Source organism: Doryrhamphus excisus, chromosome 21 (assembly GCF_030265055.1).
Source record: "Doryrhamphus excisus isolate RoL2022-K1 chromosome 21, RoL_Dexc_1.0, whole genome shotgun sequence".
NCBI lineage: Eukaryota > Metazoa > Chordata > Actinopteri > Syngnathiformes > Syngnathidae > Doryrhamphus > Doryrhamphus excisus.
In genome coordinates, this window is record NC_080486.1 from 11,225,405 (window position 1) to 11,250,110 (window position 24,706).

At 46.4% G+C, this 24,706-nt stretch overlaps 4 protein-coding genes across 6 annotated transcripts; 2 read left to right on the forward strand and 2 right to left on the reverse strand.

Moving 5' to 3' along the window:
• Positions 1-718: 718 nt before the first annotated feature.
• On the reverse strand, positions 719-3,662 carry LOC131108787 (transcriptional regulator Myc-like). 2 transcript variants are annotated; one of them, XM_058060109.1, is made up of 3 exons: positions 3,490-3,662; positions 1,822-2,593; positions 719-1,746 (listed from the first exon to the last, which is right to left on the reverse strand). In XM_058060109.1, the coding sequence occupies exons 2-3, from the start codon at positions 2,552-2,554 to the stop codon at positions 1,112-1,114; spliced, it is 1,368 nt and encodes a 455-aa protein (XP_057916092.1). In that variant the 5' UTR covers positions 2,555-2,593; positions 3,490-3,662; the 3' UTR covers positions 719-1,111. The 2 variants fall into 2 exon arrangements, with proteins under 2 accessions (XP_057916092.1, XP_057916091.1); XM_058060108.1 differs by lacking the exon at positions 3,490-3,662 and adding an exon at positions 2,731-2,944 and having other exon boundaries at positions 723-1,746.
• A 5,018-nt stretch (positions 3,663-8,680) lies between these two features.
• Positions 8,681-16,515, forward strand: LOC131109000 (progressive ankylosis protein homolog). The gene is made up of 12 exons (XM_058060514.1): positions 8,681-9,086; positions 9,553-9,769; positions 9,850-9,968; positions 10,052-10,135; positions 10,376-10,546; positions 10,625-10,759; positions 11,081-11,173; positions 11,307-11,399; positions 13,982-14,111; positions 14,196-14,319; positions 14,405-14,504; positions 15,167-16,515. Exons 1-12 carry the CDS (start codon positions 8,991-8,993, stop codon positions 15,302-15,304), a joined length of 1,500 nt encoding a protein of 499 aa, XP_057916497.1. The 5' UTR covers positions 8,681-8,990; the 3' UTR covers positions 15,305-16,515.
• LOC131108999 (uncharacterized) lies at positions 15,958-21,012 on the reverse strand. Of its 2 annotated transcripts, XM_058060513.1 has the most exons (12): positions 20,871-21,012; positions 20,681-20,795; positions 20,167-20,372; positions 19,552-20,052; positions 18,772-18,951; positions 18,382-18,594; positions 18,202-18,290; positions 17,680-17,777; positions 17,472-17,615; positions 17,143-17,265; positions 16,743-17,012; positions 15,958-16,675 (listed from the first exon to the last, which is right to left on the reverse strand). In XM_058060513.1, the coding sequence occupies exons 3-12, from the start codon at positions 20,313-20,315 to the stop codon at positions 16,466-16,468; spliced, it is 1,977 nt and encodes a 658-aa protein (XP_057916496.1). In that variant the 5' UTR covers positions 20,316-20,372; positions 20,681-20,795; positions 20,871-21,012; the 3' UTR covers positions 15,958-16,465. The 2 variants fall into 2 exon arrangements, with proteins under 2 accessions (XP_057916496.1, XP_057916495.1); XM_058060512.1 differs by having other exon boundaries at positions 20,681-21,010.
• Positions 21,013-21,541: 529 nt separating this feature from the next.
• ssr1 (signal sequence receptor, alpha) lies at positions 21,542-24,558 on the forward strand. The gene is made up of 9 exons (XM_058060458.1): positions 21,542-21,709; positions 22,350-22,483; positions 22,566-22,662; positions 22,743-22,846; positions 22,914-23,072; positions 23,140-23,216; positions 23,289-23,367; positions 23,451-23,544; positions 23,918-24,558. The coding sequence occupies exons 1-9, from the start codon at positions 21,640-21,642 to the stop codon at positions 23,983-23,985; spliced, it is 882 nt and encodes a 293-aa protein (XP_057916441.1). The 5' UTR covers positions 21,542-21,639; the 3' UTR covers positions 23,986-24,558.
• The last annotated feature ends 148 nt before the right edge of the window (positions 24,559-24,706 follow it).

Here is a 24,706-nt window from a genome sequence, read left to right on the forward strand (position 1 = left end):
ATTAAACAGCAAACAACTTTGGAATATACACTAAAAGTTGTCTAGTCATTATTGTTGTGTTTTTTTTGTGAGCTTGTATTTCCGGGTTCTTACAGCCAAGTGGGCGTGGCTTTTATTATGTACTGTTTCCTATTGACCTGTGGGGCATTGAAGAGTGTGGCTCCATCATCTCCGCATAGCAACAGCAGCAAAGCCATTCCAATTGGTTGATAATTGATAATATTGGATTGGAGTAGAAATATAATTTAAAAAATAAGTGAATTAGATTTTAAGGCAGAATTTGAGGGGCCAAATGGGTTGAAGATGAACAGTATGCCAACAAAAACTATGATTAATACATAATTAGGATGTAAGTTTCTTATGACAGTTGTGTGCACTACTGCTTTTGTGGTTAAAAGACAGTAAGAAGGGACTATGGTAGACATTTTTAGGGCAGTTTAGTGTCCTTAAAGGTAAATCATGCACTCTGAATTCCATATATATCCTGTTTTCATTGACTGTATATATTATTTTTAAAACTATGTGCTGCAAGTGTGTTTATTTGAGCAGGATGTCATTAGTTAAGTACTTAGTCAAGACCTGATCAGAAAGAAACAAATCAAATTTACTCTCATTAGCTGTCATGAAAGCCTAAATATGAGTAAATAAGTTAATAAATTAGTTCCACATAGTTCAACGTGAACCCCAAACCCACCCGTACCATGCAAGAAAAGGAGGCACCAATCCAAGAACCATTTTTTTATATTTGAAAAAAGAATCTAGGAACATAATGGAAAAAAAACAAACACCGAGTCTGAACATCCAGACAATTGAGATCCAAAAATACATTTTCTTAGGAAATATTAATTATATACAAAAACATAAAAATGTATATTTTAATTTGGGCTCCCACTGAACTGTGAGGCCCCATTTTTTTTATATTTTATTAATAAAATAAACTTTAAATATTTAAATCCAACCATAACTTCAATTGAGGCAGTTTCAACATGGAAATCAAACAATGATTCCAAACATCCTTATTTCCTGCATTTGCATGCAACAACTGTACAGTCTTGAACTTGCATATAAAAAAAACAGAACAAAAAAAAGGCCAACAGAAGAAAAAGAAGTTTTAAGCGCTCTGCAGCTGCAAGAGTCTCTGCTTTAAAAGTTCGCTCTTCCTCCTCAGCTGCTCCTTGAGGGACTGCAGTCTGTGCTCGTCGGACTGCATGCTGCAGATGCACTCGGCTGCCTTCTTCAGGATCACCACCTTGGCCGCTTTCTCGTTGTTTGCCACCTCCGGGATCTCATCCCGTAGGGCGAAGAAGCTCAGCTTGAGCTCGTTCCTCCGCTGGCGCTCCAGCACGTTGTGAGTCCGTCGCTTGTTGTGGTCCTCCGTGTCGGACGTGCGGGGGCTGGAGCACTTGCGGTTGCTGCTGATCTGCTTGAGGACGCGGCTCTGGCTCACTATGATCATGCCGCCACCGCCCCCTCCTCCTCCTCCTCCTGAAGCGCCTTCCAGCTTGAGCCTCTTGACAGCCGGCTGCTCGTGCCTGCTGGGTGGGTGGGCGGCGTAGTTGTGCTGGTGGGTGGAGACATGGCACCTCTTCAGCACCAGTGGGCTGGGGTGTCGGGTCTCCGCTGGGCCGGGGTCGCATCTTTTCACCGCCTGCCGCTTCTCCACCGTCACTACATCAATCTCCTCATCCTCCTCCTCCTCCTCGTCATGGTCCTCCTCCTCGTCATCATCATCATCATCATCCTCTTCTGCAACAAACACATGACATTCATCATCCACCAGAACCACCTCCAGACATGAAGCTGTGATGTGAGAGTTCTTACCCGAGTCGCTGCAACTGCTGCTGCCACTGTGGGCCGGCATGTCCCGTCCCGAATCCCGACAAGGGGACCCGCTCTGCTTAGGCGTCTCCGCCACAGGGTACGGGAACACCACTGAAGGGTCAATGCATTCCGACGCTGAGGTGTTAAGGTCCTGCAGGTAGCTGCTGCTGAGCTTCCAAGTGGCGACACCCGTAGGCTCGGAGCCCCCCTCTGAAGCAGAGGCAGCGATGGCCGCCACCCCAGACGACACGGCAGAGGCATTGCTGGTGGCGGTGATGGTCGTGGGGATGCTGCTGCTGATGTTAGCCGTGGACTCTCTCCGGACAGCCTGCAAGGAGGCAAGCTGCTCCGACACCACCTTCTTGAGCTTGGCGGCTGCAGAGAAACCGCTCCACATGCAGTCCTGGATGATGATGGACTTGAGGAACGTCTGAGAGTAGTCCGCGTCGCAGATGATGCTCTGGTTGACGGCGTCGTCGCCCAGGAACTCGCTCACCATCTCCAGCTGGTCCGCAGTGGAAGGGTACAGGCTGGACAGAGACGGCCGCCGGCTCGGCGACAGAGGAGGGGTGGGCAAGAGCTCGAATTTCTTCCAGATGTCCTCGCTCGGCGCCGGCGGCTGCAGCTGCTGCGGGTAGAAGTCCTCCTCCTCGTTGTTGTAGTAGAAGTAAGGCTGCAGGGAGTCGTAGTCGTAGTCGTAGTTCTTACTCGCTAAACTTGAGCTCAGCGGCATGATGGCGGTGCCCGGTGGGGTCTCTCGTCCACGCTGAAGCTGCAAAAGCAAAACGTGGAGGTTAGTCGGCAAGTTCAAACATGCACACAAAAAAAAAGTGTGCACGCTTTGCATGCATGGAGCAGCAGGTGTCCTGGAACAAAACGTGTTTGAAGTACAGTCATTGTCCCGCTTACCGTTTAAAGTGCAGAACCGAAGACGCGACACAATAAGCCCAAATTGCAACAACAACAACAAAAAAAACACGCGTAATACAAGTCCACCAGCGTCCTCCCTGGACATTAAATCCTTCCTGCGGGGAAATCGCGCATGAGGAGCCGGTAGAAGCGAGCGAGCCGGCCGGCAGTGGCCAAGCTCCGTGTGTCATGAGCGGCTTGAGAATCACAGCTGAGACCCCGGCAACGAGGCTTTATAAGCAGCCGCGTCACTACCTCTCTCCGCCCGCTGAGGCTAGTCCCCAACCTCCCCTCTTTTTTCCCCCCTACATCGAAAACGACTATTAACCCCCTCTGGCGTATTCTCTTTTTTCAATTATACACACCAAAAGAAGAAGATTTGTACCCAAAAAGAGTGTTTTTTTTATGAATACAGTATTTGAAGGTACTAGCTTACGCATTGATACGTCAGGTCAAGCAGAGGGGAAAGTGGGCGTGGCCATAGTAGAGTGGCGCCTCCATTGACTGAAGGCATGCAAGTCATATTAATGTGGCCTAGCCTAGCAAGATTCATTATTAGCACTGCAGCAGTTTTTTTTGCACAAATAATTACATTACACGCAAATAATGTTATAAATACCACAACACAACCCATAGCCAAAATGAATCCACATTTGTTGCTAAATATTACACGACTTAATAGCATAAAGCGTAAACGGTTGCAGGCTCGAACAGGTGACGACGCCATTTGCACAACATTTGCACAAGTGCAAGCATTACCTCTGTAAGGGAAAATGCCGGTGTCAGAGTGGATGATGGATAGATTGGTGCTAATTAGTCACAGGAAGGAAGCAGTTAAAGCAAATCAGGCGTGCTTTCGGAGTTTGAATGTGGCGGAAGCTCCTCTGCGGCTCCTCTGCCCCCCGGATGAAGATGGGCGGAGTTGGAGCACCCCCTGCTGGTCGTTTGAAGTACTGCAATGACTTTGAGCGTCAATAAATCAAAGCTAATTAAGAAAGGAAATTAAAATGTTTTTTTTTCCACAAAGGTAGTGTGTAGAAACATTACACTATTATTGATAATGTCCTTTTAATATTAATATTATGACAATTTTGTAATCTCTTTGATTAAATACAAGCTCCCCTTATTCAAGTAGCAATATTAACTAATTAGCAGTAACTAATTAGTGTCATTGCCAACAGCTGACTGTGTCCTTCCAAAATAAAGCACACACACACATGCTGAAATCATAAACCTAAACAACTGTAATTGAGCTAAGCAGACTATTAGAACGAGACCTGGCTGTAATAGCAATACAAAGATATATTCTTCAATCAATAGCTACGGGAACCTGTCTGTCAAACTGTGGTGTTGCCAGGCAAATTTTCTTGGAGTGTAATTCACTAGAGCCGGCACTTAAAGCCCCCCGCCCCCCTATGAGGCAAATCTGTGTTTGAGCACATTCATAATTCATGTACCTCGCAATAAAAATAAAGTGCACATTTTGGAGTGGCCTTTTATTGTGGCCAACCGAAAGCACACCTGTGCGATAATCATGCTGTCAAAAAAAGTGAAGAATGCTTGCTTCATATGGAGGGGGCGGGGGGGGGTTCAAAGGCTTCACTACACATCTTAAAATGCTAGTCATGTGATCATGTAGATTTTCTTTAGCGCATAGGCTAACCTTGCATGATGTCACTGTTCAATGTTGAATTTGGTCAAAGCTATTCGTAAATTCGTTACTCAGTCTGGGGTGTTCAAAATGTGGCCCAGGGGCCTTCAGGGGCCGGTGGATGTCTTTTTATCGGCTTGTGGTACACTGTGAAAATAGAATTTAACACAAAAGCTAAACATAACAACATAAATTGATAAATAAGCAGTAATCTGACAAGAATAGATTGGAAATATGAGTGGAATAAAGTCAAAACTAGAAGAAAAAAATGGGGGAAATTGGGTTGGGGAAGGATGGAACCTGGAGATCGATAGGTGCGGCTTCTGCAGTGATTGGTCTATTGTGGTAAAGAGCGAGCAGGGCCCAAAGGCAAAGCTCTAAATTTACATGTCAATCAAAGTTCCCACCCTCATATGTCTTGGGTAGTGATCAAAAGGACAAGATCACGATTACAAATGGCCGAAATGAGTTTTCTTCATAGGCCAAAGCATTGCAACATCGTTCCCTCGCTCTCTCTGATGCGATGCCAGCCTCTTGTAAAGGCGACAACAATAGACACAAGATGAGCTACACAGCAAATAATACACTGACAAACACAAATCATTCATAGCCTGCCACTTTGCATGGACATGACTCAGCAGTCGTGCCCTGAAATGAGGCAGAAAATCAATACTTGTTCCGCTGAGTCGCTCATCGATGAGAGGAGCGGCCCTTGTGTCAAACTGCTCCTGAGCTAATTGTGTCATTAATTATTGACAGCGAGTGTGCCCCGCTGGATGAGAGCCAGCGTCCTATCATCAGCGTAACGTTACACACACACACACACACACACAAATGGCATATCTGGTGGCCGTCTCACTCACTCAGTTAACTGACAAGACTAGCAAAAATCATTCACTGGTTTTAACATTATTAAAGCCCTATAGACATTAAATAAAACCTGTATAGTCACACTAGCAAGTTAGCGAACAAACAAGTTAGCATCAAAATGTGCCCGAGCCTATCCTAGCTGTCTTCGGGCAAGAGTCGGGGTACACCCTGGACTGGTGGCCAGCCAATCACAGGGCACATATAGACAAACAACCATTCACACTCACATTCATACCTATGGACAATTTGGAGTCGCTAATTAACCTAACATGCAAACTCCACACAGATGGCCGAGGGTGGGATTGAACTCGGGTCTCCTAGCTGTGAGGTCTGCGCGCTAACCACTCGACTGCCGTCTAAATTATTTCTTCTAAACTTAAGCCCATAACTTACCACTTCCACACTGAATGGGATAACTTTTTCGTTTTTACGTGTTACTATGTTACTAACCGAGGGGAGCAGAATGACGGGCGGACAGGAAGTATAGCCTAGAGATTACTGTGCCTGTTGTGAGATCATTCAAACATGTTGCTGTGACGACCAAGTCTGGTGCTTGTGTGTCTCACTGAACATTACTGACACAGAATAACCAGTGTGTTTTACATTTCATGTAAATTTCACGTCTATGAATGCGTCTTTTGAATGCCTTATATGGGTATTTTAGTTCATTTAGACATTTTTACAACCAATCTAAACTTGACGGTTCCCCTTGAAGATGCTTTTTCCTGATCTAACTGTTCCTTATCTTCCTCAGTTTAGGCATGTACAGAATGCTGGCCGAGTTAAGGAAGACCAAACACTTCAAGTGGAGAATTGGCCTTAGCGCCATCACCTTCATGATCATCTATTACACCTTGGCCAGAGAGCAGACGATCACTCTGTATCTATTATATAAGAGGCCTGCCCCCCAATGCCCCATGCATGTTAGCGAAGAGACCATAACATGTCTGTATAACGTCTTGCTTGCTGGTCTATGCCTACATGGACCAAAGAGCGCCCGGTCTGGCTGTACACATCATCGGCATTTTCAAGGAAGACTCCATGCAACCGCTGGAGTGTATCTTCTGTTCCTGGGGGCGGATGTCCTGGCAAGGATTGAGAAACATCTCACCAGTTTTGGCTTTCCCTACATCAGCGTCAACGTCACGTGTCAGATCTCTCAGGGATTCCAAGCATCGCATGTCGCACTTGTGCCTTCCCAGCATCAAACTACGGCGGCAAAGCTCACCTGCATCCCTGTGAGAAAACCGAAAGAGTAGAGCTTTAGGAAGTAGTACTATCACCAACTGGTTTCAAAACGCTCCATGAGAATTAGTCGAGCTAAATAGCTAATTTTCCTCCAGGTAAAAGTGACAAGAACTACAACTAGAGAGAGACTGACAACGTGTGTGATGAAGGAATTATGAGGCTCTTCAATTGCGATCCCGGAGAAGACAAATTGAGTGGTTTTAGTTCCAGGAGGGGGCTGCACGGTGATCGAGTGGTTAGCGTGCAGACCTCACAGATAGGAGACGAGGGTTCAATCCCACATCGGCCATCTCAGTGTGGAGTTTGCATGTTCTCCCCGTGCATGCGTGGGTTTTTTCCAGGTCCTTCCCACATGCCAAAAACATGCTAGGTTAATTGGCGACTCTAATTTGTCCATTGGTATGAATGTGAGTGTGAATGGTTGTTTGTCTATATGTGCCCTGTGATTGGCTGGCGACCAGTCCAGGGTGTACCCCCTGACTCTCGCCTGGCTCCAGCACCCCCCGCGACCCTCGTGAGGAAAAAGCGGTAGAAAATGAAGGAATGAATGCATTAACAACCTGAAATGCATATAAATAGTGAATTAAATGAATAAATGAACATTTAAAGTTACTTTTACCGTCACTGAAGACGTGACTGTTCCCAGCAAAGACATGAGGTGGCAGTGGGAAACCTGCAAGACACAATATACAGTACATTTCATTAATAGAGTTACTGCTTCAAATTGCCTCAACTCACCACTAGATGGCGTATTTCATCAGCTAAACACCCACAAGAGAGCTTTTCAGTGTAGTGAACTTAGTATCCGTTTGTTACTTTAATGGCACAATCACATCAATTGGAAGGGTCTAATTCATTCATTCATCATTTTCTTAGATGGAAATGTTTCATTAGTTCACTCTACAAAAGCTCAAGTCTGACAGAAGCTATAAACACATAAAAAAAACATAATTTTGGAGCCATCCTCAAACACAACAGGAGTGTTTACTAGAAAAACTTACATCAGTGACCATTTGTGCCCGCGTTGTAAAAAAAAAAAAAACAGCGCTGACATTTTTGGATAATTTAGCCATCTGCTTGTATGCACACATCTGACTTTACTTAGCGCCGTGAAGGAAAGGCATGCCTGCCAGTAAAAGTGTGTGGCGACTGGTAAAAGTACAGCACAGAATTCCCTCAGGCACCAGTCATATGCACAAACAACTTTTTTTTTTTTTTGAATGAGGTGAAGAGCTTCTTTAAATGCATACTTCCCCTTACCAGACACATTGCTGCATGTTTAAAAAAGCAATGTTATGTTGCAATAGCAGGATAACTACAAAGCTACATGCGCATAGTAACTAAGCTAATATATATTAGATATTGTGTGGCATACCCCAGGGGTCAACATTGGGAACGAAACAGTAAAATGAAACCATTACCATTCCAATGCACAACCTGATATTCACATTTGTATCAACAATTTATTGATCTGTTGATACAAAACATACAAAGCAAAAGTGCAATATGTTAGATTTTTATGTGGGGTGTTTCCCTAGACAGTGTTTACAAGCTGAACAGAGGTCACGACTGTGTTACGTTACATAATGAGCACAAAAACACAAGCTTTTTTTGGATCAGTGAGTAGTTATTTTGGTTTGACTCAAACTTTGTGCAGAAGATTGAACTCCAGTGTTCCATTTTCTAAAGGAGGTTTAAAACGACATTTTTTGTAAACACTTAATCTAAAAAAATCTCACTATTTGCATTGGGAGTGTGTACATACATACATACATACATGAATTAGGGTCAAATAGTGACCTTATAATTCTGTCCACCAGGGGTCAGCATTTGACAGTGGTGAGCATGCGTCAGTATTTCAGTCATCAATGTAAACACTGTATAAAATAATGAAAACGTTGACGTAAACACTGCTAGCAATGCAGTTGAGGTGAGTGTCCGGTGCGCATGCTCAGATTGCAGAGCCAAGGCCAGTTGACGTCACATGTGGCGTCATCGAAATACAGTAGAGGCGTGTAATTAGCCTTAAATATGCTATAAACACGGTGTAGATGTCCGTACAGTGGTTGAGGGTGCAGGACTGGACCCTCCCCTTGGTGTTCTTTGTCGAATTGGGTGCAGTTTGATGTCACCTTGCCCCCCCTCCCCTCCTTCCTAGCTGGCACTCTCCTCCCCCATCCCTTCCTCCCTCCCTCCTCCCTCCTCCTGATGATTTGCAAGGAAGATGCGCGCTCTCGGAGATTTCCACCGACCTTCGCCTTCGCTCGGCCCCATCGACGCGTTGTTGTGACGCGCCGCCGCCACCGGAGCGCCTCGGCTCCTGCCGCCGCGGGACTCACAGGTGCTTCGACCGCCTTCCAGCTGTTTCGACAACCCGCCCCCCCTACCCTCCCCACCACCGCCGCTCTCTTTCACCCACTAAACAAGCTCCTCCAACCCGAGTGAGACCGAGGCAGATGCCCGTCGCACTGCTGTCACCCCGGCTTATACTATGGTGGAGTTCCCATCCCTGAGCCCTTACTGGCCGCTGCTCCGTTTCCTGGTGCCTCTGGCGATCACCAATGTTGCCATCGACCTCGGCGAGCAGGTAACGTCTCATCTCTCTCCCCCCCTCTCTCTCTCCGTGTACCCCTGGTAAGCGTCAAGGCAGGGCTCCGGGGAGGAAGCGGCTCGCTAGCGGCGGCTATTGCTAACGATGACTAGCTTCGTGGTCCCTCCAACCGCCACCCCACCCCTCCTCACCCCCAAATCACAACATTTCGACGGTGTAGCCGCGGCTAGCTTAGCCTGCTGTGTTACTCAAGAAGATGCTTGTGTCATCACCTGCGTTGCTAAATGAGTGTTACCGTGTACTGAAGATCAGGAAGCACACTGAGATGTTGGGATTAAGCTTATGTAACTGTCAGCTGTTATAAATAGCCCAGGGTTCTGCAAAGGGAAAGGGCAGCTGTGTTCTGTCCAGGCTCTCACTGGTCAAGATTCTTTTTTTTTTTTTTCCCCCATTGCATGCTGGTCTTTAACTACCAAACTGTCTTTTCTAACCGGTCCTTCAGGCCCTCAATAGGGGCATCGCCACCGTCAAAGAGGATGCGGTGGAGATGCTGGCCAGCTACGGCTTGGCCTACTCGCTTATGAAGTTCTTCACGGGCCCCATGAGCGACTTCAAGAATGTGGGCTTGGTGTTTGTGAACAGCAAGCGCGATCGCAGGAAGGCCGTGTTGTGTATGGCGGCGGCGGGGGCCATAGCGTTTGTGCTTCACATCTTGATAGGTGGGTGCTCCTCCCAGCCCACTTCCTGTCGGTGTGATGTTTTGGTGGTTGACTTTCATGATGTGTGTGTGTGTGTGCAGCCTACACAGACCTGGGCTACTACATCATTAATAAGCTCCACCATGTGGATGAGTCTGTGGGCCACAAGACCCGAAAAGCTTTCCTCTATTTGGCAGCTTTCCCTCTCCTGGATGCCATGGTGAGGACCTCGGATTCCGGGGAGTTGTTTGTATCCCAATGTCAGATGAAAAACAACATTAGATTGCGTCTTTTTGTTTGCAGGCGTGGATTCACGCCGGTATTCTCCTCAAGCACAAGTACAGCGTCATCGTGGGCTCGGCCTCCATTTCGGACGTTGTGGCCCAGGTACCGTACCACCGCTCATCTTCCACAAAAGACACAAGCTACAGCATCTACTGGCTCACATTTGTTGAGGACTCAACCATAGTTTTGGGGAACCAAGAGCGGGCGCATCCAGCAACAGTGCAGTAGACACAAAATAGTCACTTCTTTGCTCAAGGGCTCCCCCTACAGTTATCAGGTTGAACTGACATTGTTTTCATGCTTACTGAATGACGAGGACGGATGGTTGTTCTCTTCTCGCAGATCGTGTTTGTGGCCATTCTGCTCCACAGCAACCTGGAGTGCGTGGAGCCTCTCCTCATTCCCATCCTCTCCCTCTACATGGGTGCCTTGGTGCGCTTCAGCATCGTCGGCCTGGGCTACTACTGCAATATCCACGACGCCATCCCCGACTCCAGCGGACTGGACGTTGGAGTAGGTTCCCAGAGGGTTCTACGTGAGAGAACAAGAAAGAGGAGATGTTTAGTGAGAGGTTGTCGTTTGTGTGTGCAGGGTGACGCCACCATTAAGAAGATGCTGAGCTTCTGGTGGCCGCTGGCTCTCATCCTGGCCACTCAACGCATCAGCAGGCCCATCGTCAATCTCTTTGTGTCACGGGACCTCAAGGGGACCACAGAGGCCACGGAGGTGGGACTATTTTTTTAATGATGGGAGTGAGACATCTAAAAATGCTTTCACATACACTTATTGGCCACAAGACCTGATAACAAAACTAGTAAACTCCCTCTGGAGCTTGCCGGCTTGCAGCGTCCACAAAGCCGTTTGCCAGAATGACCTGGAAACAAGTGACAACACATTCCTACCTGGTCGGCCGGAATGGCCGGCCTCTTGTGTGCCTACGTTTGTCACAATAACAAGCCGACACACCCGACCATCTCATATCTGCCACAAACAAGTGTGATTTCACAAACTGAGTGTGTGTTCACGCCGTATTTGTTGTCATTCCAGGCAGTGGCTGTGCTCACAGCGACGTACCCAGTGGGTCACATGCCCTACGGCTGGCTAACTGAGCTGAGAGCAGTGTATCCTGCCTTTGACAAGGTAAACGACACACACACACACACCGTGCCCCCCCTCCCTTCCCACCGTGCCCCCCCTCCCTTCCTAAACCACACGGACAATTGTAGAAGGCTTTGTTTGTTATGGAGGCTAACATGCACGTTATTCCTGACAGAACAACCCCAGCAACAAGCTGAACGCCGGCAGTCCCGTTACAAAGTCGCATATTAAAAAGTTTACATTCTGCTGCCTGGCCCTGTCACTCACGGTAAGGTTTCTTCACTTCATATGTCGTCTTTGATCAAACAGATGATCTGACTAAATAGAAAAACATATCCTAGTTGGAGGTGGTGTGGAGTAACGGCCTCCACTTTCATGTCGGGAAGTGTAATGTTTCAGTATTCGTTTCCATCCTGGGTTGTTTACGTTCTAACGTGACTGAGACGGTGTCAGTTGGTCTGCAGTTAGCAATGTCGCCTTCAATTCTCAAGACATAATATACTACAGTGGATATGCTTTAAAGTAGTCAGTGTACAGCTTGCATTGCAGATGTGCTAACTACTGAAAAGGAATCAACACAGCAACTGTTGCCTGAATATCTGGAAACACACTGGGTCCTTAAAATTTAATAGGGGACAGAGCAAGTGAAATATCTCCACCCGGTTTGTGTGGATTTTTTTTTTTGGGGGGGGGGGGGGGGGGTCTGCATTCCATAGATCAAGAACTACAAGACCTCAGGGTTTCTAATGCATTGTCTTTAAAACTGGATATGGATATGGGCGCCGTGCATCATAACACACCTCATGTGCGCTTGGCGTGCCAGAGAATAAAACGTAGCAGAAGAGATTTGTGTTGCCAAATTAGTGTCATGACTAGCGGCAGTCGCTACAGTCATTTTGCACCAGAAAGGAGCAAAACCGCTGGTCAGGATAAATACTTGCCCCTCAGACGAGAGTTGCCCCATCTAGTTGCTGAGCATGAAAAGCCTGCTCTGACATAGACAATTATGCAAATTAGGTGATGCCACACCCATCGGGACCCCATCACTATGAACAGAACTGTAGGAAAGACTGTAGAAGGCGGCTACTTTATCTTTTTTAAATATGAACACAAGTGAGTAGACCTCACGGTGAACGTGCCTTAATCCTCTTGGGCTCAGAGCTGCACAGGTTGTTACTGGAATCCTCTTCCACTCCTCCATGATGTCATCACTGGTGGATGTTACACACCTCGTGCTCGTGCTCCTCCTCCTCCTCCTGCCTTCCTTCCTTCCTTCTGCTTGAGGATGCCCAACAGGCACTAACCTGGTTTGGAGACATTCCTTGGTCATCATCCTGACAATTATGGCTGTTTTGACTCATTTTCAGTGGCTAGTATAGCTATGCTATGATACAAGCTGTACATGGACTACTCAATAATACACACAGAGTGTGGGTAGTGTCCTGCAAGTGATGCAACACTTGTGGAAAAGCCCTCCAATACTGGCGTGACCGGTCTGCAGCAACGTAGCGCACTAAAGAGTTTGACTTATGGAACAAGGTTAAAGGTCAACATCTGCATCTCAAACGTGTACAGTCGAGGGGCCGGCTTGGTCACATGGACCTGCGTTATGCGCTTGTGGTGTCAGGTTGCACTCAACCCCCCCCACAAAAAAAAAAAAAAAAAAAGACAGGCGGGTATAATATGTTGGAATTTATAACGCGGCCTAAAGAGCTGTTTGTCTTTTAAGCTTCACATAAAACATATCACTTCATACATTCCACAAGCTGTACGCAGGCAAAAAGGTGCTTGCATCACTAGGTGAGCAAAAAAAAAAACTTTAAAGCCAAGTAACCTCCAATGGGAAGCACTTATTTAGGTATGTGTGCATGCTGACAGACCCCATGCCAGAACTTGTCCAGCTTGCACATGAAAACAAGTCACGGAATGAGAACAAAGTTTAAAAAAAGCTCCACTGCTCCACCGTGCCAAAAATAATGCGCTCTTTTTTTTTTTTTTTTTTTTTTAAAGGGGAACTGCACTTTTTTGGGAATTTTGCCCATCATTCACAGATGAAACATAAACACATGTTTCTTTCCCTTTTTCTGTGCATTCCAGCGCAAGAAAACAAGTTAATACGAGCTACCTAACAATGGACGTCAAGGGAAGTACAGATTATGACGCTAAAGCCCTCACAAAACAAACAAAAAAAAAAGTGTTCAATTTACGTAACCGACTTCTATATTATCCAAACTACAGCGATATTGTTATTGTAGCAGCTTTTTTCGCTACGAAGATGCAACAAGACTCTAGTTTACTGTCAGCACACGTTTTTTGTGCTGGAAGATACAGCCATCCCAATAAGAGGGGGCATTGTAAGTGTTGTCGCTGTATCTATGCTGCCGTTAGACGGAACTAGCATAAGTATGTGAAATCAATGCGCTGAGGAAAGATGTTTACTGTGAGTATTACATGTAATCAGTGTACGTGTTACTGCATGATCACGGCATCTAAATCAAGCGATGCAGTGTTGTTCAGAAAAAAGTGCACTTCCCCTTTAAATTTGAAAGATTTTATACTCTACATTATTAAGATAGCACCTAAAGAAAGTGTCACAGGAAGAAAATGTGGAGGTTGTGGAATGTGAGGGCCCATTCTTGGTGTTTGAAGGCTTCTTCCGCCACACTACAATAGTCCTTATAATGAAATAAACAATCGGGTGTGTCCCAGCACTTTTGTGTACCTCCGGTGTATTCAAAAAGAGCACATTAACTTCAAAGCCTGCTGGGATAATCAACTAATCAATTCCCGGCGTGTTTATTGTGGCAATGTAAAAAACATGAGTTTTGTTGTGTGTGTGTGTGTGTGTAGCTTTGCTTTGTAGTGTTCTGGAGCCCTCACGTGTCCGAGAAGATCCTCGTGGACATCATTGGGGTGGACTACCCCTTCGCCATGCTGTGTGTGGTCCCGCTTCGAATTTTCTCCTTTTTCCCCCTTCCAGGTGAAGACAAACAGTTTAGTTTCAAAATGGAGTCAGTGTAGTGATGGTGCTATTATGTGTGTGTGTGTGTGTGTGTGTGTGTAGTGACAGTTCGGGCCCACCTGACGGGCTGGCTCATGACCTTGAAGAAGACCTTCGTGTTGGCGCCCAGCTCGGTGCTCCGCATCATCGTCCTCATCACCAGCCTGGTGGTGCTGCCGTACATGGGGTGAGGTCACGACCCCTCCGCCGTTCCTTTTCCCAGCAAGGTCACAGAGGTCACCGGTAGTCACGGTCATTGTCGGCTCTTGCAGGGTTCACGGGGCCACGCTCGGGGTGGGGTCTCTCCTGGCCGGCTTCATTGGGGAGTCCACAATGGTTGCCATAGCAGCCTGCTATGTTTACCGACAACAGGTGAGAGCAGCTGCTAGCATCCCGCTGAAAGCACTTTGGTATAAAAGGACCATTCATGGGCGATAAAACAACTCGCTTGTGTGCAGCTGTGCTATTTAGTCACGTTATTGTTTAGCATTTGTTTTCCGCTTATTTGAAGGACATTTTGGTGATTATTATCACCCGATATATGCTAATACACTGTATATGTTTACAAATAACATAACAAGGAGTGGGACAGAACAATAGCAACAACAGCAAGAGTAACGTGATGCTAAAGTGCTAACAATTCACTCACATTTCAACATTTAATCGCTTAAGAAAAAGTGAAAATGAAACTTACAGCTCCCATGTCTGTAGCTGACGGAGCTCATGGATAGTCGGCAGAGCTCCATCCTGCATTTTAGGATGTGTCGCCAAGCCTCTATGGTGGCCGTATTCAGAGAAACGTTTTCTTATTGGAATTTCAAAAGCAACCAATAGAGCACCTCTTGTCGTTTGACGGTTTCTTCGGGGTTTTTTTTTTGAGCAACCTATTTCAATTTAATGCTTGTTTGCATCACTCAAATGTCGCTTTTGCGTAAAAAGGGACCTGCCCTTTCCTGAATTTAGCAAAAATTCCCAATTGGTATGGATTATACTGAAACAGGAGCACTCAGTGGAATTCTTCCCTGTCTTCACAGAGGAACTACGAGATGTCCAATGAGCTGGTGGTGGAGGGCGAGGACTCGGCCCCCATGAGCGAGGTGTGCTCCCGCTCTCAAATGGACGCCATCGAGGAGGTCCAGGAAGACGAGGATGGCGATGGGAGGCGGGAGTGAGGAAGAGGAAGGCGAGGCAGACCACCTCCGTGAGCGTTACAGTGTAGGAACGACAAGGGAGGAGCGTGAGGAAAATCCGAGTCTCTCGACTTTGTTACGGCGCCCTTCCTCGGGAGGGTGGACCGCCATCACCATGACGACGCACACTGTAAACAAAGCCATGCACCTCCAAGTGTTGATCCAATCAGTGTAAATACCGTCTGAGCATCATCGCTTTAAACCTTCCTTCGTGTTTACTGGTAAACAAGGGAATTAAAAAAAAAAAACGACACGAGGGACGTTTAGTTTTTCTCTCCGCAGAAGCAAGAAGGGAAGATCTTGCGAGTCGGAGTCCTAAATATGAGTTCAATTCTAGAAATGTTGTGGGACTTGCTGGGTTGTGCAATTGTGTTTTACATAAAGTGGTGTACAGATCGTTTTCTAAAGCAATGTGTATATTTGATTGCGAGGAGGGGTCAGGAATCCCTCGTTATTATCACAACGTATTCACTTCATGCAGTCTGTTTGGCCAAACATCTTCCTTGCTAGTGTTCAGACTGTCCCATGTGCTGTATATACTGTACAGACATTCTTATTTGGCAAATAAATTGCTTTATTACTAAAAGACGACTCCTCTTGGTTCCGATAACGATGAAAGGACACGGCGTAGAGAATTGTGCTTCCGTTTTATTCAAAACGTCATCAGCGAGCGGACAATCCCTGCCGTTGCTGACTTCTGAGACACGCCACATTCATTCATTCTTGTGCATTTTTTTTTTTTTTTTCTAAGGCAACATGGAGGACCGAGCTGGCCTTGACAACGAGATCCAGCAGCTGGTGGTCGGGCCTGAGGCCAGCCCTTGTGGCAACATTGGCATGTGTTCCTGCTCACTGGCTTGGCTTGGCAAGGCAACAGGTTACACGCCCACAGTATTGTAACCCAACGTACTGTCGTCGCAAAAAAAACGATGGCAAGCACCTGATTTTTCTTTTGGGTAATAGTCCAATTAAACTGAAATTAATTCATGAGCTAAAACCTGAACATGAGTGCGCCATGATTCCGTCAAGGCGGCACTGTTGGCAACGTGGGCTTCAAAGTACAGTACAGGGTGTACAAAAACACACACAGACTTCTTCTACTGGACGGACCTGAGGTTTGGGTTTGCATGACAGGACAACGTCTCAGCTGGAATCCACCTCCTCGGCTGTCTCGGCGGCGTCGGCGACGGGCACGTTGTAGTGGCGGTCGTCCTCAGTGACGAGACTCACGCACGGCCAGTCGTCCTTGTGGTCGTCTGGGTAGTAGGCAACGAACTCCTCTGTGTCGGCCATGTAGAGCCTGTAGACCCGGATAGTGCACTGCAAGGCGTAGCCCAGAAGGAACATCTCCACCTGGACATAAAAGCGTGGAGCAGGTTTGTTAAATGTGGGCACAGAATACGGTAAAGTGCCGTCTGACCTGCTCCAGGCCGGCGCTGAGGCCCACGTGACCCAAGTGGTTGGCGAGGAAGGAGCGCGGGCAGTCGGAGGAGTCGCGTGCAAACAGCAGCCAGCAGAAGAGCGGCACGTCCCGGCCGGCCTGCATGTGACCGTGCAGCTCCACGGTGCGGGCCAGCATCAGCAGCTTGAGCGCCTCCAGCATGGCCAGCTCCTCTTCGCCTCCCTGGAAGGTTCGCTCGCACAGCTGCAGACGCTCCTCGGCCGACGAACAACCGGCTGCTGCACGCCACTGCGGAGTTTGACAACGGCGTGATACAATAGTATCAACACAATCCATCTTTGTGTACCAACTAAATTCCAACGGGAGCAATACTACTATTATAAATTATGAATTAGCGTTCTTCTGCATGGGTTCTAACCTTATTTTGGAGGAGCTCCACATAGCTTTGAAGCTGCTGGACCACATCTCCCTGCAGCAGACACTCGCCAGGAAACCTCCACTGGCTTATCAGACCCGACTGGGCGGCCAGTTCCTGTGGCAGCTGTGCACGTTAACGACACAACATAAAACATTTTATTGCACGAGCGCCCGTCGCTCTGAAGTAGCCGGGTGACTTTTAGAATGGCGAGCGTTAAATCTGTTAAAGAATGACAAAGGATTAAAAAGATGACACGGCAAATGTCAAACTTTTACTGTGAGCGGTTAATGTGGAGCAAGGCCACAGTAATGTGTGGGACGGGAGGTTACCTTGGCGATGTCGTTGTCCTGCAGCCACGCCGGCACTTGAGCAGTCTGCGAGAGCGCCTGGAACAAGGTGGCCCTCAGGGCGCAGTAGTTGTCCCCCCGGACTTGCCGCACGCCGGCAAAGTGCCGAGACATCTCCTTGTAACCCTGCGGGAGAGACACACACACACTCAGGTGGTCCGCCAAAATAGCCACACCGGCGACGACCCACCTTTCTGATGAGCGCACTCTTGGCCGTGTGACCTCGCCATTCTCGCTCGCTGTAGGACAGAATATCCATAGGCGGGCCCAAACTGCATCGAGCTTCCACTTTGGGACGGGAGAAGAGAGGTGGTTAACTCTTAAGAACTCCATGGATTTTAAATGGTATCTCATTTGGGGTATTTGGGCTTTATTACATCATCACAGCCTACTGCAATTATATGTCAGTGGCAAGCACACTATTGATTTTGGGTGCTGTCCAATAATTCAGCATGACTTCTTTTTTTACTTTACCTGTTCCGACGTGTGCTAGCAATTGGAGGTGGTGTCCAATCCAGCATGCTTGAGGTTATCCGGATTCAAAAGGTAATTAGAACTTTTGATTTTGGCTTCATATCAGCATTTATGGGTGTAACTCATCAACTATTAGATGTATTATTCTTTTATTGTCATTTCTCTAATTAGAACTTTATGGAAATACAACAGTGCAATTTCACAACTGGTTTTAACATTTTTAAGGAAGTGAACTCACGTGTGGTTTCTAAGAGTGTTGCTGGTCGTGCGTCGTCATTGACGTGTGATGCTGACAGGTCGTCTGCTGCTCTGTATAAATCTTCCTCACTGCAACGACCAAAATAAACAAAGCGAAAAAAAATAATCAACACGTAAAACATACATAATATTTCAAGTGTGTTTGTTTCTGAGTACACACCCGCTCTTGAGACCGTCTTCGGTCTTTCTGACTACCTCCTCTGGATCATCTTCTCCATTTTCCTCCTCAATCTCAACGTTTCTGTGAGCCTCCACATGATCATTCTGCACCTCCTCCAACTTTTTATCTTCTATGAATTTTGGACTAAGTCTATCTTGCAGATCTTCCACCGCATTCTGGGAGATGTTCTCTGCGGAGGCTTCTTCTTCTGGGCTGCAGAGAGCAAACATTATGTTTACTTCTACTGCAATGTCTCATTATGCCACCACAACAACCATGCAGGAAGTCGTAAAGGCAAACTGTGGTGTGCGTCTGCCCCCTTGTGGTCAGAGCGAGAACTAACAAAACAAAAAAAAGAGTGTTTATTGTTTTCAGTTCAAACCCGCTGACCTGTTGCTGGCGTCTTCTGGCGCTGTGGTCAGTGGTTCCTCAGCAGGGCGTTTCTCTTGGCTGTTGTGTCTCTCTATTTTGGGCTCCCACTCTGAAGCACTTGAACCGTTGAAGTCTTTTCCTTCCTGGCTGTCCGTGAGCGCTGGACAGCTTTCATTGTCTGGATCCTCACTCGATAAACTAGACAGCACAGAAGGAACGACATCCAAAATCATCTTGTTTTCTTTTAGATGTTTCCACATTTGATCCATTAGAACGGATGACATTATTCAAGCACTATTCAAGATAAAGTTTCTGGATTTTGCAGCAAATTTTATTTGTTAATACATAGATATATACATTACATTTCTAATTTAATACATGCATACCTACAGTAGCTGTTTTATCAAAAATTACTTTATTTTTAATGGTTATTTACTTGACTTTATCAGAATCTACTTTAATCTAAGAGATATGCTACAAAAAAAATTGAATGTTATTAATACCATAAGGGAAAAAAAACATTCCCTATCGCTATTCAGTCATATTTTTAAAAATCCTTTAAAAATAAAGAATTAAGTTCAATGTGATTTTCCATCTTCAATGTAATTTTTAATAGAGCCCCAATTAACAATTGTTTTTCTGAAGCGTGTTTCGATTAATCGAATATTTCAGTACCTACTTTTTTTTTACACATTTAAAAAACATTCATTTTTACAAAATTAAAAACTGATAATAGAAAATATTGGAATTTAATTTAAAAACAAAATGAAATGTGTTGAATAGTGTCACGTGACTCACCACGCCGAATCAGCTTTGATCCCTGGATGTGCCGTACAGACGGGAGACTCCTGAGTGTCGGACAAAGCATCCGTACTTGGCCAAAGCTTCACGATAAGGGCGCTGCCATTGGCCACAATGGCACCAGCATCAACACCATCATGGCGACAAATGTCCGATGTGTTTTTACAGGGAGAGTTTGGATCATCGTCTGCTTCTGTGAGGCTCTCTTGTTGGATGTGAACCTCCATAGCGGCTCGAGGCGAGCCTTCCCATTCAGACTTCACTTCCTGCGGGGGGTCAGTGGCTGCACTTTTGGCTTGAGTCTCTGTGTTTTCTTCACCGGTGGAGTTTTCCGTGACTGCAGCAGCTTTGTGTGTGTGCATAGCTTCTCTCTGCAGCGACCCGTTCTCCTGAGCGACAGCTGGCTCAGGCTCGCCTACGTTGGAGAGCAGCTTCACTTGCACGCCGACCTTGTTGTCGCCGCCATCCACCTTTAATATGGCATCAACAGCTGTCTTCCTGGGTGATGCAACACAGACAAAACCTCAACTATGAACCTTAAAATAAATGTACCAGTTGATCACTCCAAGCTGCTACTTCTATGCTTAGCAAATGTTTTCATTGTAGTATCACCTGATATTTTCATCCCCTTCAGGACCACATGCTCCCACCATAGTCCTGTCACCCGTGGGCCCCGCAGCCTTGCCGTCGTCTTTCAGGAGACTGCTTCTTTCCTCCACGCTGCCACAGGGACTCTCAGGGCGACAGCAGCTGAGCCCCATCTGCGTGCTCCCCCTCGAAGAGGTTGGATGGGGGGGCCAAACGGGTCACCTCTGGTCCTGAAGAAGTTTGAGGATTTCAGAAGTCAGTGAATAAAATTAATTTGTGTGACACCTGGGGAATAATTTGTACCATACATATACACACATATATATATACACACACACGTGTGTATATAAATTTATACACACACACGTCTTTGTGCGTGTGCGTGCACGAGAAGGTGACTTTTTTGTCATCACGTTCTCACGTGAGTGGAGGCTGAAGGGTTAATGACAGTTTGTTAGTTTTCCTCGTTTCAGCAATATTCTACAACACATTTAATCGTTATTAAGTTCCTAATAAGACAAAAAAAGACATACATTACCTGGGAAGACTGTGCCGAGGCGATGAAGACCAACAACCGTTCAAGCATGAAGCGCAGGTGTTTGTTTCGCTTTAGTTAGCTTGAGTAAGCTAGCAAGGTAGCTAGCATTCGTCAGCTTAAAAGCAGCAGTTCGGAGTGAGCGCCCTTCGTTAGAAGCATCATTGGCACATTGATAGTCTCGTATACTCACACGACTGTTGCGCTGTTACGGTGGGACGTTTTTGTAAAATAAAATACGCGGTTGCGTTGAGCGGTGTTTGAAGCGGAACATCTGTTGGTGTGAGCCCCTAGCATTATGGTGGCGGGAGCAGGAGGGTCACGGCTCGGGCTGCGCGTGTGACGTCACTGCGGGACGCGCAGAGCGTTGCTGCGTTTATTACACCTCGGAAACGGGAGCAATACCCGAGCTGCTGAAATCATCGATTCTCCGCAATATGAACAGTAACTGTTTCAAACATTAATATTTAGATTGATTAATTAAATAAGTATGTGTGTAATGCGCACTTATTATATATATGTGAGAAAAGTACTGCAGTTGTGAAGGCCCCATGGGCTACATTCACTTCTGCTTATTAGCACCAACTGCGGGTTGAAGCTAATACGACCAAAAGTTAATTTTGGGTTTTGTGGGAGCAAGTTCCTTTTGTGAGACCGAAGTACTACTGTCTCCATCAGTGATGTGATGTATCAAAGTGAAATAACAGATCCAAATATTCCAACATGTATTAATATCCAGTGTCCAAACTTTTGCAGAAGACCCTATCAATTCTACAGTATGTGGTGTAGTGTTGTTCATTTTCCACACTCCACTAGATGGCGGTAGTGAGTCCACACGTTACTTTCCGATCTCAGCACCCACAAAAGCAGAAGAAGAGCTGGTGGCTCACCAAGCAGCGACTGTCTTAGCGGCGCTCTCTCGCAGTCTGTCCGAATGAGACGGTGCTGATTTCGGCTTTACAATGATGACATTTCTCCCTAAACTCCTCCTGTTGGTGTTACTGGCCTTCCCGGCACACATAGTCACCAGGGGTTTGTAGGTTTTACGTATTTTCCCGTGCGATGAAGGAAAAAAAAAGCAGCATTTTAAACTAGAAGCTACATTTAGCCGCCTAGCTTGTTAGCTTAGCTGCTGCTGATTCGAAGGCCTTTCTCCTTTTGACATGTGCGGGCTAGCAGTACTGCTGTTGTTATTAATGATTCATTACGTTGTATTAAACGTTCTTATCGATTGTGTAACAGCCTGTGCCTCGTAGCAAAACGAAATCGCCTGTTATTTATCACTTTTGCAGTAATACTCAGTTCGCTTCCTTATACACTGACGTGTCCTTACTGCTAGCTTAGCAAGCTAAGTGGCGTGATTAGCCTGTAAACTTAACTCGTACTGTTTATATTATACACTTTCGTTCATGAACACAGTTTAGCGAGATTTAAAGTCAGCATTAACAACTGAAGACCGTGTGGGCATTTGTGATTAAATATCTTCTGATTATTGGTGAACTTTGAACAAGCTGAAATATTTTCTGTTGAAATGTAGGAGCTTTGTTCTGGAGAGGCAAGAAGTTGATGATGTGACAAAACATGGACATACGGTCTTCATTGTTTACATGCTATGATCATAAAAAATCAGCTTGTTTAGATAGTAAATAACTAAATTATCTCTATTTTTTAGGACAGCTGGCCAGTGCTCAGGATCTGACTGAGGATGAGGAGGTGGAGGCGGTGGAGGACGACGTCGTGGATGATGCGACTGCAGAGGATGAGGATGACGAAGCTGAAGTAGAAGACGACGAGAACACTGAACTCGTAAGATGGACCCTTGAAGACCAAACGATATACAAACGGTATCGTTGAAGCTGACAAGCGTGTCTGTTTATTTTTCTTCTAGACAGAAGAAAAGGAGGATGAAGAGGAGGAGCCGTCGGTCGGCGAGGTGACGGCGTCTCCCAACGGCGACACCACCATCCTCTTTGTCAAGGGAGAAGGTAATTCAAAGGGCAGGTCAGAGGTGGTCAGAAGAAGGAGCTTGTTCCTTGCTAGAAACATCAAAATGTTCTCTTCCTAGACTTCCCAGCCAACAACATAGTCAAGTTCCTACTGGGTTTCACCAACAAAGGATCCGAGAACTTCGTGGTGGACTCTCTGGATGCTTCTTTCCGCTACCCTCAGGTAAGATGTGGTGCAGAAGAACGTCGGCCACGTGGTCTTGACACGGTTTTATGTTCTCTCCTGTCAGGACTACCAGTTCTACATCCAGAACTTCACGGCGCTCCAGCTGGACACTGTGGTCCCCCCCAGCAGACAGGCCACCTTTGAGTACTCATTCATCCCGGCAGAGCCCATGGGGGGGCGGCCCTTTGGATTGGTCATCAACCTCAACTACAAGGACAGCAATGTGAGTGATGACGTGTAGCCTAGCAACCCCCCCCCCCCCCCCCTGACACTGTCGTCTTGTTCTTCAGGGGAACGTCTTCCAGGATGCCGTGTTCAACCAGACGGTCACCATCACCGAGAAGGAGGATGGACTGGATGGAGAGACGTAAGGGCCCCGCTTCCACCCCTCCCTTCTTTATACTTGCACCCATGTGACTGACCCTCTACTTCCTGCTAGCATCTTCATGTACATCTTCCTGTCTGGTCTCGGCCTGCTCGTCATTGTCGGCCTTCATCAGCTGCTTGAGTCCAGGAAGGTAACAGCGGTGCTTAGACCACATTGACTTCTTTACTTAAATGTTGCTTAAATGTGTGTGTGTGTGTGTGTGTGCGCGCGCAGAGGAGGCGTCCTGCTGCCAAAGTAGAAATGGGAACATCAAGTCACAACGACGTGGACCTCAGCTGGATCCCTCAAGAAACTCTAAACCAAATCAGTATGTATAAAACTATAAATATATGCTATGTAAATAAAAGTATATGGACACTTTTCCTCATCAGTTAACAGGTAAGCGTCCAAATACTTTTATCAACCTATCGTTTTTCGGGAGGTGTCAACTTCTTGCTCCCGCTTACCTTGATTGAGCTTTTCGGTGCATGAGGATGGCTTACTCTTTCTTCTTTCTTCTTCTCTCTCACCGCTTCCCGCTGTCACGTCTCCTTCAGTGCAAAGTCGCAGAGGTGAGAGGTCGTGACCGTAAACTGGCAGCTCTGCACCGCACCTGCATGCATGACATGTAACACGCGTGTGTGTCGTAAGGCGTTCATTTTAATCGGTGTAAAGGGTGGTCATCTTGTCGTCCTCCGCAGACAAAGCGTCGCCCAGAAGGTCTCCGCGCAAACGCAACCAGAAACGCTCAGCGGGGTCGGACGAGTGACGGAAAAGACGACGACTGCCAACGCCTCCCTGACATTATGGCGGCCTTGTATTTTTTTTTTTTTTTTTGAGAACTTGAAACATGCTGAAATGTTCAGCACACACACACGATTGAAAGAGGACAGTTGTGTTGTCACTGATGTTTATCTGCTGATGCCGCTGTAACGTGGAGCTCCCCCACTATGACGGTAAATAAATGCACTCGTTTTTTTATTTTTTTTTTCTTGTCCGTTTTGTGTCAACGCCAGCGTGTGACGCACTGATAGCTTAAAAACAAAGTGAAAGTGATGTCATGTTCACTTTTACTCTTGTTTACTGCAAAACTCTGCACCTGGCAACATCATGGATGGAGCAAAACGTCGCCTAATTTATTTTGTAGGGTTTTGTTTTTTTTTTGTGGTGGAAGGGGGTGGAATGTTTCTATTTTTTTACCACTAGGGGACGACACTGCAGGCTTCCGGTCATTTGTAAACAAAACAAAAAGCAGCAGAGGTGAATGTCTTGTCAAGGGCTGCCATTCATGACTTTTATTTTGCTTTTTACAGTCCAGGAAATAAACTTTTCTTTGCTCCTAGCTTGTTGGTTTGTGTCTTCTGTCGGAGAGGATCTTTGAGTAGTGTTTTTACATTAGGTGCTGAAAAGCAGCAGCGCGCTCGTGTTACGTAGAGGATCTTTGACGAGTGTGTTTTTACATCAGCAGGCAGAGGATGTGCAGCCTGGTC

What these genes read in the sequence shown, in the direction of transcription:
- LOC131108787 (XM_058060109.1), bottom strand. Translation starts at nt 2,554, where the DNA reads ATGCCGCTGAGCTCAAGTTTAGCGAGTAAGAACTACGACTACGACTAC. An exon ending in CAGCAGTTGCAGCGACTCGG is followed by an intron (nt 1,747 to 1,821) that starts GTAAGAACTCTC and finishes TGTTTGTTGCAG; the next exon opens with AAGAGGATGATGATGATGAT.
- LOC131109000 (XM_058060514.1), top strand. Translation starts at nt 8,991, where the DNA reads ATGGTGGAGTTCCCATCCCTGAGCCCTTACTGGCCGCTGCTCCGTTTC. An exon ending in TTTCGGACGTTGTGGCCCAG is followed by an intron (nt 10,136 to 10,375) that starts GTACCGTACCAC and finishes CTCTTCTCGCAG; the next exon opens with ATCGTGTTTGTGGCCATTCT. An exon ending in GCCTGGCCCTGTCACTCACG is followed by an intron (nt 11,400 to 13,981) that starts GTAAGGTTTCTT and finishes GTGTGTGTGTAG; the next exon opens with CTTTGCTTTGTAGTGTTCTG.
- LOC131108999 (XM_058060513.1), bottom strand. Translation starts at nt 20,315, where the DNA reads ATGGGGCTCAGCTGCTGTCGCCCTGAGAGTCCCTGTGGCAGCGTGGAG. An exon ending in CCAGAAGACGCCAGCAACAG is followed by an intron (nt 18,595 to 18,771) that starts GTCAGCGGGTTT and finishes TGCTCTCTGCAG; the next exon opens with CCCAGAAGAAGAAGCCTCCG. An exon ending in AGGACAACGACATCGCCAAG is followed by an intron (nt 17,266 to 17,471) that starts GTAACCTCCCGT and finishes TAACGTGCACAG; the next exon opens with CTGCCACAGGAACTGGCCGC.
- ssr1 (XM_058060458.1), top strand. Translation starts at nt 21,640, where the DNA reads ATGATGACATTTCTCCCTAAACTCCTCCTGTTGGTGTTACTGGCCTTC. An exon ending in TCAACTACAAGGACAGCAAT is followed by an intron (nt 23,073 to 23,139) that starts GTGAGTGATGAC and finishes CTTGTTCTTCAG; the next exon opens with GGGAACGTCTTCCAGGATGC. An exon ending in AGAAACTCTAAACCAAATCA is followed by an intron (nt 23,545 to 23,917) that starts GTATGTATAAAA and finishes CGTCCTCCGCAG; the next exon opens with ACAAAGCGTCGCCCAGAAGG.